This window comes from Haliotis rufescens, unplaced genomic scaffold, assembly GCF_023055435.1.
Source record: "Haliotis rufescens isolate VD_foot unplaced genomic scaffold, xgHalRufe1.0.p SCAF_86, whole genome shotgun sequence".
Taxonomy (NCBI): Eukaryota; Metazoa; Mollusca; class Gastropoda; order Lepetellida; family Haliotidae; genus Haliotis; species Haliotis rufescens.
Window position 1 is genome coordinate 1,178,581 of NW_025964379.1, and position 15,195 is coordinate 1,193,775.

Below are 15,195 nucleotides of genomic sequence, written 5' to 3' on the forward strand. Positions count from 1 at the left end.
GTGTGAAGCCCATTTCTGGTGTCCCCCTACGTGATATTGCTGGTATATTGCTAAAAGCGGCGTAAAACCATACTCACTCACTCCAAAGGATATCATACCGAAGATGCTTTACACTTCTTTTTTGTGTGTACATGTTACAATGTTCTTTGAAATTAAATGCATTTTTACCAACATGGTTATTCTTTACAAACAGTGCTATGCGTAAATTATCATTTGAGTAGGGAAGGGCAAATCCAAACTTTAGATTCTATTCAAAGCTGGCAGATTTTCAATTGAATGAATTGTTTAATATAAACTGCAAATATATTTATTATATATACACACCAAGCTTGGCGTGTACAATTCTTTTGTTACATCTAACCTTCATTGATGTATTGTATTGTATCATGTCTTATGTGTAATGTAGCGGTACTAACATAAGCGCTTCGCTTATTTACCAATTCATTTTCCCATTTTTGTGACAATAAGTTTGTTCAAATCATTCGGTGGATATTGCTTAACGTGGTATGAAGCAGATAACACACACTTATTCAGTTTTCTTTTCGTACGTTCTACAATCATCAATAAGTCGTAGATATAAAGTCCTAAAGTATAACGAACCAATAAACCTAGTTCAGTCACATAGTATTGTCTGCGAACAGTTTAATACAATAAACAGGTCTTTTATTTAGAAATGGTACCTAAGATAATAGGTTTGAAGCTGTCTTATACATAAGTGTGGTCTTTGTGTGAATAGTAGCACATGGAGGTTGTGGCCTTGGGTATATCATGTCAATTTGGTGTCCTTGTGTACAAGATAGTTCTTTCGATAGTTAGGCTAGGTCGACAGGAGCGTGGCAACATTCCTGCATAGATAACAAGGCAGTTGGATCTAAAAATATACTCTGACCTACCGTCCTTTAGGTTTGTTATGAAATACATAGTCAGTACACGTCAATATGATTTTCAGATTGTATCTTTCCGTCCGTTTTACAAATTGAAAACCCACCCGTTCAAGGGGGTTCAGACTGGTTGCACTAATAAGTGTCATATTAAAAAACACCATATGAAATATGAAATAATGCTGTTTGTTGTAAAGTTGAACAAAAATAACAACATACAGGTTCTTGCTCCGACACGTTTACCGTGCATAAGAATTGACACATTTGTGGAGGTAGTGATTCCGGGCAAGGGGTCCCCAGCAACCCCTAAACTAAACATATCAGGTGGTCAGGTTCGTTGGCTTGGTTGATTGTGTGTAATCATACCACGACGGCGTTGGAGGGTTCAGTCAAATTAATTCCTATTTGTTTTTGGTGCAGACTTTATTCAACATTTCATATACATGTAGCTTACAACACCATCCATTAGGCCACCTCTTACGACAAGCACAGATTGAAGGGGAACTAATTTACTATTTTCCCACAGGATTGGATTGGATTGGATTGTTGTTTAACGCCGCACTCAGCAATATTCCAGCTATAGGACGGCGGTCTGTAAATAATCGAGTCTGGACCAGACAATCCACTGATTAATATCATGGGCATCGATCCACGCAATTGGCATCGATGACATGTATCAACCAAGTCAGCGAGCCTAACCACCCGATCCCGTTAGTCGCCTCTTACGGCAAGTATGGGTTGCTGAAGACCTATTCTACCCCGGAATCTTCACGGGTCCGACAATTGTTCAGAAAAAGTTCCAAGAGGTACTACATGCCTACATATTGTGGGACCTCACCCCTACAACATGATTGATTAAACACAATTGTGGAATATGCAAGTCGGAGACTGTCTGCTCTCTGACACAACATCTACACAGATATGAGACAATATATGTCTGGCGCAAATTGTTGATATGCTCTCTGACGCACTATCACCACACATACGAGACACTGCCTATCTGACACCAAAAAATATGATATGCTCTATGACATAATATCACCACACATATGAATAAAGGTCTGTATGGCAAATATTGATGAGCAGCTTTCTGACACAACGGAATCTCAGAAAGCTCACCTAAAACAAGACCATGTAAAGAAAGAGTAAATACAGTAATCTACCGTGCCCGTTATAACGAACCCAAATGGGCCACTAATTTTAGTTCGTTATAACCGTAGTTCGTTATAAGCATACATACAACATCGATACAGCAAATGGCCGGGACCAAAATTTAAGCTCGTAGTATGCGTTTGTTCGTTATAAGCGTGTTAGTTCAGTTAATGCAGATAATTGCAGAAACTGATACGATGCCATTATCGGAAGACTACTGAACTACACCGGCTGATAGGTAATTTCAACATGGTCGTACCCGTGAAGATTCCGGGGTAGAATAGGTCTTCAGCAACCCATGCTTGCCGTAAAAGGCGACTAACGGGATCGGGTGGTTAGGCTCGCTGACTTGGTTGATACATGTCATCGGTCCCAATTGCGTGAATCGATGCTCATGATATTAATCACTGGACTGTCTGGTCCAGACTCGATTATTTACAGACCGCCGTCATATAGCTGGAATATTGCTGAGTGAGTCGTTAGACAACAAACCAACCAACCAACCAAAATCAACATGGTCGCACATGGAACAGCTGCCTAAAGAAATCCGAGAAACAGAAAATCGAACTTTGAAAAGACACTCAAAACCTGTCTCTTCAAGAAAGCCTTTGTCAAGTGCAAACATGGTCTTCACGCATTTGAGCTGCTGTTGATTGAAAAATGCGATATACAAACCTTGATTGTAATTTAATTTAATATGGAGAAATTTGAATGCGAAACTGACAAAATGGAGAATAGGCAACTGTAACATCAGTGCAGATTCCACATAACAGACTTGGCATAAGAAGTAGCACACATCCTGCAAAGTATGTCTGTATAATCGAATAAATAAGATAACCAATCGGTTGAGAGAATCAGCAATGAGTCAGGTAATTCTGTTGGGATATTGGCAGGTTATGCAAGGTCAGCAATTGGACGTCCATTTAGGTTAGTTCTTTTGGCAAGAGACACAGATACTAGTAGAAAAAGCCCGACAAGAGCCTCAGCGTGGAAGTATATAGATGTCCTTTTAAATGAGTCTTAGGGGTTGTGTTGAGTGGAGACCATGTACCATGCCCTTTGATTCATTCGTTTGTGCTTGTTAACAGTACACCAAGCGTATCTGTCGACCTTGGATAGACAGACAAGTCGTGACAGCAGCTACACATTGTATGTCAGTATGTGTAACTCCGAATGCACCACACATGTAATCAAGTATGAAGTAACAGGTGTGTAATAGTACATGTGCCGCCTGAAAATTGAAGACCTTTTGTTCCTGGAATTCTCGATAAATTGCCCAACAATAGGAAATATACACTGGAATATTAGATTTGACCAAACCATTACGATCGTTAACAAAACGTTTATATCCTGAAACTGTCACCGAAACGCTGCAAACTTATGGTCCAATAGGGGGCATGGGTGGCCCAGTCGTCTAAAGCGCCGTGATTTGCTGTGCAGAGTTGCGTCCCTTGGGCACGCCAGAAACCTATGATTGTGGGTTCGAATCCCGGTTCGCCCCGATTATGTTTCTAGGTTTGTCAGCACCATACCCGTGCTCGTGGGTTTCACCGAAGTGGTAAACGTCTGAGACCTGCATCACTTCGGGCTTTCCTCCCACAATAAGCTGACACGCCGTGATATAACTGGAATACTGTTAAAAGCGGCGTTAAACTCAACTCACTCTATCACTATGGTCCAATACCGTGTAGTATGCAGAGTTCAGAAAGGGAGTAACAAGCACACAGACAGCAAACATGCAGGTACTGGATACCAACCATAAATCAAATGCTCAACGACTTTACATTTCGTCAGGTGTACATGGCTAGGCATGCAGGTAGGAATATATTGTTATACTTTCTGTATAATACGTACACACTAGTTTCCAAAACGTAAACAAAACTTGACTTTTGTAAACCATATCGTAAAGCCTTGGTAGAAGGTTGTATCTTTTATTTATTCCTATAAAAAATGTATGCATCATGCATTATCTATTTCGAGTCAACCCCGATTCCATTTCATAGTAAGCACGTAAATGTTTCACATTGCAAATTACTTGTGATTTTCCCTGCTATAAATTTGGGGGTATATATCATTTAGCGTAACCTTTATAATACAACGGGATAACCATCACCAAACTCCACCTATCTGGTAAACGTTGTTAGCTTGTTAATACATTTCGGAATGTACACCTGGAGGTGTGTTTACGTCATTTAAGCCCCAAAAAGATTCATCGCTTATTACAATCTCGAAAAGCCAATACGTTTAGTGTTAAGCTATGTATAATGGACTACACAATATCATTTGTACTTCAAGCAGCAGTGAAACAGACCCTCTAACAGGGTACACACATTAAATTAACTCCAGTCTTGTAATATTAGAATACGTCTCTTGTTTTACCTACAAACAAAAATCTGTATCGGGTGGACGGCGTGCTGCTTTTAATGTCCTTAACTGGATTGTCTGATCAAGACTCGATTATTTACAGGCCGCCATCAAATTGTCGGATTATTGATCAGAGTGGCGTGAAACAATAAACAAACCAACACAAAAGCAAACAAATAAATAGATAAAGTTGTAGACATTTACAACTCGTGGTGTATTTAAAGACTAAAAGACTCAACTCAAAGATACCGGAACACCCGTTCTGATTTATCTTCAGTTATCATTCAAAATCTATATCCATCAAACACCTATAAAAGCAAACACCGCTTTGTCGAACTTGAAGGGACCTAATACATATTTCGAGTTATCCGAGATTCGACACCACCGACAATGATGAATAGAGATGGAATAAGCAAGGACCAAACTTTTACTTCGACACAACAGTACTTCTTGAATCCATTTAGGGACTTACAAAACCTGTTAATTCCCAGAACATGTCGTCGATGACACTCCCATTTAGTTGTTGCATATAGGACGTCCATACCCTGGTCTGGAGTGCGTGGTGCCTGAGGTACCACTTTGTCATCCGTCAACTTCTAAGTAATGCCAATCAAACCATTGGTCCCTGGGGTGAGCGGGGCCACTAAATAACATTAAATAATATAGTTTGGATTTGTCAAGCTTTGTTTGAAGAATACATGACATTGTTGAAATTTGCATGAATTCCACGTCATGATTAAATGAACGTGAATGTTCAAATGACAGATTGTCGAAACAGAGGTTTGTTTTTGAAAATGTGTTCAAATATGAGCTTATCAAATAGGTTATTATTTCCAGTCACATCAGAACAACGAATAGTTATTTATGCCTTTATCCTGAAACTACTTTTTTGAATGAAGATGTGCAAGAATGTGTTACAACTTATAACCTATGTGATTCATATTGATTCATATGGTTTAGCCCCTCACTTTATAAGTCTTTGTAAACGTAAAATATGTAGTTTGAAAGCGTTATAAACATCTGCGTTAGAGATTTTCTTTTGTCTTTAATTATGCTTCAGAATGTTGGAAAAAAGACATTGTCTGTCACAAAATGATACATAGTTGCAAGAACATATTTTTGTTTTCCCTCGGCACTTTCTGCAATATTCAACGTTAGCCAATTAGCGGCTTGAAGGATTGATATCCACACTAATGGCTTGTGAAAACACGTCACCAAACCAATATTAGGGCACAGGCAAAAATTTCGATGTGTGTAGATATGATAACATGCTTTTGAATTATTATTATGATTGTTAGATTGACGGACTGTTATTGCCTTGACGCAGCCTAATTAAAGGCTTTTACAGTGTAAGTGGTATTTTGGTAAAAGAGAAAGTACTTTCAAATCTGATACTTTTCTAGCATAATTAAAGTACATGTAAATTTAGGTTTCACTGACTTTTTTACAATTAGAAGCACATGAATTTACATAGACCATAGCCTGATGAAGATACCAGTGTTGGGTACTAAACAACTGTAATACACATTGTGTAGCTAAAAGCGACAGAACCCATTCCGTATTCATAAGAAATATCTGCCCCAAACAGAGTCGATTGTACGATTCCGACTATCTCATGAGTATGTGTTTATGAATCACTTTCAGATAGTGATGATGCCAGGTGTTTGCGAAAGGTGGGCGTATCCTGCCCCACCAGTTCTACTCGTCACAAACACATGCAAAGACAAGTCAATTGTTCACCTGAAAACACACGGGAGCATACGGAACAAGCCAAAATAGGGAATTGCATCGGACATCATTATTGAAACTGATGTATCAAATTTACATGTCACAAGAAGTCAATGCACAGCGTGCATGTAACCTACCAAGGTGTGCGATTGTGATTGCATGTTCATTTCTTTTATTGACATGTTGTCATGCACACTCGTAGAATAGCAATAATTCTTTGAAGTAAAGGATGATTGTACATATTGGTTAGACACAGATTGATGATCTGCTCTCTGACAGGGTGAGGTGAGGTGAAATGGGGTTTAACGTCGCGTCCAAGATTATTGCACTTATATAGCGACTTGCATGCACGTGTATGTGTGTGTGTGGCTGCTTGTACTAGTCCGGACTGATGCCGATTTATAGTGCTAGCACACTGAGATACCATGCCGCAGTTTAACATGAATACCCCACTCAGACACAGTATACTGACTCCGAGCCGACCAGTCCTTGTTTTAACCCCTTAATGCCGAGCGCCAGACAGGGTAACACTCTGACAGGGTATCGACTCACGTGAGACAATGCCTGTCTGACATATGGTGACGTTCTGCTCCCTGACACAACATCAACACTCATATATGAGACAATCACTGTCGGGGTGGTCGGGTAGCCTAGTGGTTAAAACGTTCGCCCGGCCCGCCGAAGACCCGGGTTCGAATCCACATGGATACAATGTGTGAAGCCCATTTCCGGTGTCCCCCGCCGTGATATTGCTGGAATATTACTAAAAGCGGCGTATAACCTACTCGTTCATTCTTTCAATCACTGTCTGGCGCAGATTGATTACTGATCTGCTCTCACACATGCTAGTGTTGGCTACAAACGTTACTGTGGAGTATTGCATAACCGATTCAGTGTTGTTTGGAGTCTTACTCGCTGATTGAGGACATCCAGAAAGGTTTCAGGAGAGGCCGATCTACCAAGAAACATGTTCATAATCATGGTCATAGACTGTCATCTGACAATGCTGTGGGTAAAATGTTTAATGCTGTTGTATATATATATAAACAAATGTTCAGTGTTTTGTTGGACGGAACGGTTTATTCACACCTTGGTTCCATGTACAGTTTGGTATTTAACAAGGCTGCGTTTTGCCATCACTGTTATTTAAGATGCACATTTTTCTGTTACCTGCCAGTTGGTCCCTAGTTGTGTCTTTTGATGACACAAATATGTTAGATTATGCTTATGATATTTTCTTAATATGTCTTGAAACTGAGACATATAATAATATAACGCCTGACTGTACTTGGCGTAGTGTTACCAAGATGTGTGTAAATAGTAATAAATAAAAGGTGTTTCTGTTTTGGGACCTAGCATTGGATATTCTGGGAGGGTCATGAGATTTTATGCCCGCCACAAAAATTACATTGTTGCATTTACCAATTTCAGGATCAACATCTTAAATAAAAGAATAACCTGTTGTGTAGCTGTAGCTGAAACATATGTCATCTCGAAAAAAATCAAAGCACACAACCCGGGTTTTCGGCGTGACGAGCGAACGCTTTAACCACTAGGCTACCCGACCGCCCTCATAATTTTGGAATTACTGTTACTGTTATCAACATGTATGTGTATTGTTAACTGAACATTAAGATTACACCCGCATGGCAAAGGCATCTGCTGTTTCAGCCAGCACTTGGTTAATTAATATCAAAGAATACATTATTAGGTGGGATGGAGTGTCGTGCATTTACACCTTTATATGACAATACTCTTTAATCTGCTGTAAAAATTGCTCCTGTATTTGGCGTATGTACAGCAAGCCTTGTACTAAAGCTGTAAGGAACCGGTAGGGGCGGAAAAAAAGTATCCTAACTTGGCTGTAAAGGGAATATTGTATGGATTCCAACTATAATTTGTCGGTGAGGAGATGTTGTCGGATTGTATAAATGTGTTTTTTTGTGCTCGGAACAAAGATCGAATCGCCCGTAAAATGTCCATGCGCAGTAACCGCTGGGCAACCAGAACAATTTTGAACCTGAATTATGGTTTGGAATACTGTATTCCTCCAGACAATGTTTTTTTGGCTCATGTTTTATAGTTTCAGAGTTTTGTACATACCAGCATTTAATATGTAAAGAAATGGCATGGGAAAATACAAATAAAAAAAGTTCATCTGGCAGATGAGATAATACACTTGGACAGCATTGCCGTGTAAAACAAGAATGCACTGTTGACAAGTACGTAAATCGCCCTATGGCACAATTTATGACAAATAGGGCGGAAAAGCATACACGAGTGGATGATAGGAACTGCTTCCATAATGTGAATTAAAATGTAATATTGTTTATGGAGCAAATGTTTGAATCTTTGTATTTTTTCATTGATTTATTCATATTTTAGCACAGTCTCACACGACTCCCTATTGAGTTGCCCATGTTATCTAGTTTAGATTTTGTTTGTCCTGAACCTTTTCTTCAAACAGAGTGCCAGTAGGTTGCGAAATAGTAACCTGTGCCCGGTCAGAACAAAACACTTTTATACGTGGCCCTGAAAGGACACAAAGTACAAGGACAACACGCATTCAGTAAAAGTTGTCTTACTGTCTTCTAAAGCGAACTCCAGACTTATTAAGTTTGGCTGTATTATCTCGTATATGGGGTAATATTGGCAGGCGGGCAAGCAGCAAATATTTAGAGGTCACAAGCGAACATTTCCTGGTCATTAGCTCACAAACGACTTCTATATAATAATGTATTGATGGTAGGACATCTGGGTTTGGTTTGTTTTCGATTTGCATTCTGACCTTGATTCTACCTTCACACCTTGAAAGTGTAAAAGTTAGTGACACTAAAGTGACCACGCTGTTATGGACAAATATTTGAAAGGTACATGTTGGTACACAAGTAGTAAGGCATATCTTAAAAACGTTTGTGCACATTATCTGCATACATTGGTGGACCAATTGCAAAAAGTAGCTTGTCATTTATGGTAGATTTTGACAAGAAATTGTTTGAGCAACGTAAGGGGGTCGGGAAGCTGTGGTGAGGACTGCTCAGGGACAGTTTCCCTGTTATACACTGTTTTCCTGTTTGTTGGGAGTATGGCACTCACGTGCGTGTTTTGTTAACCTACTTGTATGCTTGCTAGCAGACATATGTAGGCGGTGTTTGTGTGATTTGTCCATGTTGTGTCTCACTTAGTACTAATAGAGTACGAGGATAGGCGTCCTTGGGGCTGGGTGTCAAACCACTTGTGTGTATCCCACATACTGTTGGTTGGTTGGTTTGTTGTTTAACGTCGCACTCAGCAATATTCCAGCTATATGACGGCGGTATGTAAATAATCGAGTCTGGACCAGACAGTCCAGTGATTGACATCATGTGCATCGATCCACGCAATTGGGATCGATGATATGCATCAACCAGGTCAGCGAGCCTGACCACCCGATCCCGTGAGTCGCCTTTTACGACAAGCATAGTCGCCTTTTATGGCAAGCATGTGTTGCTGAAGACCTATTCTACCCCGGATCTTTAAGGGTCTTACCACATACTGACATGCAATATATCAAACTATTGGCCTTTGTCCGTTGCTATTGAAAGTGTTACTTGTTTGCTATCGCAGAGTCTGACAGAGAAGCGATGTTAACAAAGCTAGCTGAATTCTTCTCTATCAGTCATGAAATCATTCCAGTCTGTAACAAATTGCCCTGGACGTTTAACAAAGAGTCATACTTCGAACCTTGTGCAATCATCAAGAAAGCCATGTATTTGGCTACATTGTCTGCATCCTATATATATATGAGGGCTAAAAACATCCACTGATCAAAGCCACTCGTTATCAATTCTTGCTCCATTCTCCTGGGACTTGGGCTCTCGGGGTAGGAAAAGGTGACGACACCCACACATGTCATGTGACATGAAAGCTGAGGCACTGGGTTTTCCTTCAATAACAGCCGCGAACTTCGTCATTGTACGAATAAGGAGAGCTACGTGAAGCCTGAAAACCTCCCGTAAGTTTAGTCATTGACGACTTCAATGCGCCACGGAGTTGACCCAATCTTCCGTTAGCCCAAAGACCCTGCTTAACGTCGATATGCGACATTTGCACGTGGAGCGATGCTGGTCATAAGAGGCGACTATGCTAGTCGTAAGAGGCGTCAGTTATGAGTACGTCATCAGGTTCACATGGTTTTGATGAATGCATCAAACGTGCTATCACATGGCCAATAACGCAAATGAATCAATCTGGACCGCAGACATGGTTGTTGCTTAGTAGTACGTAACGTAACATATGTCATCACATTATTTCTATGAAAGTGTGCATATTGGCTTTAAAACTATGTTCTTGTAGCATTGTTTGTTTTCTACTTACAAACAAATCACCAAACTACTACACTATTAAAACACAACAGAATGTGAAACATTATCATTTATTGAAGTTTTCCTACAACCAGCGCTACTGACGACACGTGACCGCCATTTCCATCAAAGGTCATGCTGATGGTATTAGTTGATTGGACGCGATCATTTGGTACCCAGTACTCCCACACCTCCCATTTGGTAGATGCCTGGACTTTGTCAGAGTCGAACAATGTGTAGGTTGAAGGTAGGGTGTATCCATTGAAGACAACAGTATGTGGTTTTCCATTGGCGTCTTTGTCACGGCTAACGCCTACTCTAAGATGTGATGTATGGTAGTCCGAGCTTGGCAAATGGATGGTTGTCTGTGCATGTCCATTATTGATAGGAATGATCATGTCTTTGCCATAGTATGTGTTTTCATTATTTGTTCGTACACCATCAAAGTTGTAGGTTGTTTTAAACTTGTAGAAACACGTTGCCTGTCCTGGGAGACCAAGATTCCCATTGTACTTTGTTGTGTCAAAGTGGACATTGGAATGTATTTGTGTGTTACCGTTTTGGTACTGGATACATGTTGATTCACCAGTTGTAGGGTTAATCCATCCACCGTGGAAGTCCAGCTTCACATTCTGCCAGGCAGTGCCATAGTTGTGCAGAAGAACCACCAACTCTTTGTTGTGAGGGTTAGCCAAGGCTAATGGTGACACATGTCTTTCCCCTCCTGTGAACTGGCTTGTGACCTTGAGGAACTTCTGATCATAATAGAAGCTGTGCCAAAATTTGAAGAATTTTGCCATTGGAGTTTCGTGTCCATCTTTGGTAAATATAGACCAGTTAAGGCTAGTTTGGGTCCCATATTGCTCATTCGAGAGCATAAAGATTACGGTTCTGTCCATAAACTCCCTCAGGTTGAGGAAAGTAAACATCAAACCACTTGGTAGGTAAGTAGTCGCAAAGTCTATGATACTGTTGTGACGATACAGGTCTAGTCCAGTCACGCCACCTCTTCCATATTCACTGATAACTAAAGGAACTTCTTTTCCTTTTTTAAGATGAGAGTAATTTTCAATCATGTCTACACCAGCAACCAGACGAGCTTCGTTGATACCAGTGAAGCGAAAATTCCCACCAGAGACATACAGATCGTTGTAGGCATGGAAAGAGAAAAAATCCAAATGATCAAGGGACATGTCCAGAAACTTTGCTGTTTTCTTCCACATACCAAAGTTGTAAAGATCTGATTTAATTATGCTATAACTTGTGTATGTTGGTCCTCCCACTTGCATTCCAAACCTGGACTTTAGCTTCTGAGCAACAACCTTGTGGAAATCAATAATTGTTTGCAGGCCAATGAAGTTTGCTACCTCTGGTTCATTGATGACTTCAAATATGTGAGGTATGTGACCTCCGGTGTAGTCTTTAGCACTTTGGACCATCAGTGACACAAATTCGCTGGCAGCATCTAGGTTGTTGGGGAATTTCCCTTCATGATGAGACTTATCCATCCAGTCAGGCCAGCTCAAATCTGCACAGACGATAACGTTATTACGAGGATCCAAATTGTTTGATCAAGGTTACAACATTCAAGACCTCAGTAAAGCTTTCAAAATGGTTTATTTTTTGACGCATCAGTGACAGAAATATGTCTGATTCAATTCCTTATTTTGACGTATACCATATGTTCCCGTTTTTTTCATGTGAGCAATTTACTTGCCTTTGCAAGTGTTTGTGACGGTTCCACCTGAGGGGCAGGATACGTTCACCTTTTTATCAAACACCTAGCATCCTCACTATTTGATAGTGATTCACTGACGTCATATGATATAGTCGGGATCGAACAATTGACTCTGCTTCAGCACATATTTCTGAGGACTATGGAAAACGTTTTGTTGCTTTTATTCAAAACGCGTTATTGTGTGAAGTGGATTTACTATCACTTTGAGGATTATTTCAATTACACCACATTGTATGATTTAAATGTGTCAAACCACAAAAAGGTTATCCTGTCTTGGCTGATGAACGCAAATCAGCAGAAACCCTTGCTGTGCCTGAGTGTTATTGCCTCTTGCACGGTAGTAATTTCCCATATAATCAGTAAAAATAATGATGAAAAATAAATACAGTGACACATATTATGTTGACAAGATGACAGTAAACATACCTTTTAGTTCCCAAACGATGTTGTTAATTTCAGTTCCATATCCGTGTACTTGTTCCATATAGTAACTGAACATCTTTGATTGGAGGGCATGGTTTTGTAGATAGTGGGGGTCGGGATAGCCATGGCGGTTTGGGTCCTGGTGCCACTGTGAAAACAAGTACGTTGAATTATACTTACAACAAACATATGTTTCAAGTGTATATCATGTTATTGCATATGTATCTTAAATTTTCTTAGCTTCAATTTTCCAGAAGGTAGTAAAGAATGTAATGTCTCCTGTAACTTGGATTACGCATTCGACAACCATGCATTTCATAAAGGTGGAACTTTGCATATAGTTGTAAACACTTTTTTAATTATTTTAAAAAAAAGCTAGATAATTAGGAAACTAAACTTTCACTTTTTCCAAGTTAGTTTTGTTGCACCTGTTCAATTTTGTATAAGTTTACCTGAAACAAAATATTATAGAAAAACATTCTTGTAAAGATTTCCATAGGATTAAAATTTGGATAAACATTAGAGATGAGTGGGACATCACAATCTTATATCCTTTTAAGGATGGTCAATGGCCCTATCATAGCCGAATTCGTTGTGCAAAGTTATTTCCTTACCATATCCGCTTACTTTAGTTGTCCCCCCTACACGAAAGAAATGACTCCATGACATAACGGATATATACCTAGGATCCCCAACGTACTCACTCAAGTATCCAAAACACACCCTCAGGGTAAGTGACCAAATGAGCAGAGTTCGTTGCCCTACCATCATCATCTAGTTTGACTTTTATTTCACACGAGGCAAACACCTGAGTGTCTTTTGATATCATATATGTCAACATCTTTGGCGATCAGAGTATCAAAAAATGAGATTGGATTTATCATTCAAAATCATTTTGCCATTTTTTGGCAGTTTGTAATCAGTGATGGCCAGTGTCTTAAGTGTACAAATGTACAGCTTAAAATCTTCAGTGGCGGAGAGATTAGTAGTGGAATTAAAGTGTGACGTTATAATAAGCGATGAATCCTTTCATTATCGCTTAATTTCATCCAAGTGATATATATCTTTTGTGAAAAACCGTTTTGGATTGGAAACATGTACATATAAAACTATACCTAGCGTATGCAGCCATTCAGTGTCACAAGCAATTACTTTCAATATGCTCACCGTATTCGATGTTCTTGTTTTATTACTTCATTAGTGAACTAATAATCTGGTAATATATGAAAACAATTAATCAGATATCTGAGAGCACCAACCAAACAACTTGCCTTTTATTCATTATTTGATCTGCTTCCCTTGGTTGAATTCTTTGTAATCTTATATGTCCTGGGTTAATTCTTCAAGTACATTATCCTTATGCACCTTTCTCACAAGAACAAAAACGCAACGTTGATGTATGGAGTAACTAAGGTAGTGGAAATATGATCCTATTTATGTGGTATAATATATACACATACACTCAGCGTTTATTGTATGCTTTGTTGTGGATTTCCTTGTAACTGTGTACGTACATTTGCAAAGAGATGGTCGTTGAGATCTCTGTTCAACCAGCGTCCTGTCGGGGTCCCAATAGCTTTACAGTATGGAATAAGGTTCGATCGGTCGAGCCCATTATGTTTGGTCCATCTGTCAGATTCATAATGGACCCGTCCACCCTGGGAGAGCCACTCGTTGTAGATGGTGACAGTTGTGTCCAGAAACACTCCACTCCATAGCAAGGAACTTAAGAAGACCGATAGCAGTATCATTATGTTGTGTCGGAAAAAATGTGGAGAAATACAGGTATGGTACGGTTTATATTGTGATTGTAATCTGTATGTGAAGCAAGCACATGGTACAGAACAAGGTGAAGTTTTATCTTGTGTTTAGTTTTCGAAGTCCTAAAACACACTTGATAAGCCACGGGTGACAAGTAATTAATCCATACAGAAATCATATAGCTGGTTACATTACTTTCCCTGCAGCAAATATATTGGATGAGGTTCAGGAAGTATTCTTCAAATATCTGACATGACTACAATTATGCATAATACTTTTGACAGTGATTCTCGTGGATGCATTTGTGTCCCAGTCTGTGTAATAATTTGTACGGGTAGGTTTTAATGTGCTATCATATCTGTAAACTTGTTCTGGTCAAAAAGAGAAATGTCAGTGGTCAATGTCTCTTTCTACACAATCTATCCACGAATGAAACCTTTCAAATTTAACAACATACACATAGAAGAGGAGCTTGTTATATTTTGCTATTTGTACTTTCATTTTGAAGATAAGAAATGAGTATCAGAACTTCATGTGTTTTAAAAAAAAAAAATACTGCAATATTTTATTCATTTTTCATTGAAGTAGACATGACGACACAGTTTGTGATATAGTAGCAGCAAACTGAAGCTATGGTGATGGTATTGAACTTGACAGTACACCCTTTTAGTCATTCTTCACGAGGTTTGAGGTGAAACTGATTTTGACGTAACTTTCAAGGTCATCGCACTTACATAGCGAAGCTCTAATTTTAAGACATGTTGGTTTTATATTGCTAGCCCACTGAAATACAATGGCGCAGTTT

General features: G+C 39.4%; 1 protein-coding gene across 1 annotated transcript; it reads right to left on the reverse strand.

The window, feature by feature from the left end:
- Nucleotides 1-10,525: 10,525 nt before the first annotated feature.
- On the reverse strand, nt 10,526-14,381 carry LOC124115223 (beta-porphyranase A-like). Its single transcript, XM_046476136.2, has 3 exons — nt 14,144-14,381; nt 12,633-12,777; nt 10,526-11,996 (listed from the first exon to the last, which is right to left on the reverse strand). The coding sequence occupies exons 1-3, from the start codon at nt 14,378-14,380 to the stop codon at nt 10,540-10,542; spliced, it is 1,839 nt and encodes a 612-aa protein (XP_046332092.2). The 5' UTR covers nt 14,381; the 3' UTR covers nt 10,526-10,539.
- Between the last annotated feature and the right edge of the window lie 814 nt (nt 14,382-15,195).

What these genes read in the sequence shown, in the direction of transcription:
- LOC124115223 (XM_046476136.2), bottom strand. Translation starts at nt 14,380, where the DNA reads ATGATACTGCTATCGGTCTTCTTAAGTTCCTTGCTATGGAGTGGAGTG. An exon ending in ACGACCATCTCTTTGCAAAT is followed by an intron (nt 12,778 to 14,143) that starts GTACGTACACAG and finishes TTGTTTTCACAG; the next exon opens with TGGCACCAGGACCCAAACCG. An exon ending in CATCGTTTGGGAACTAAAAG is followed by an intron (nt 11,997 to 12,632) that starts GTATGTTTACTG and finishes TCGTCTGTGCAG; the next exon opens with ATTTGAGCTGGCCTGACTGG.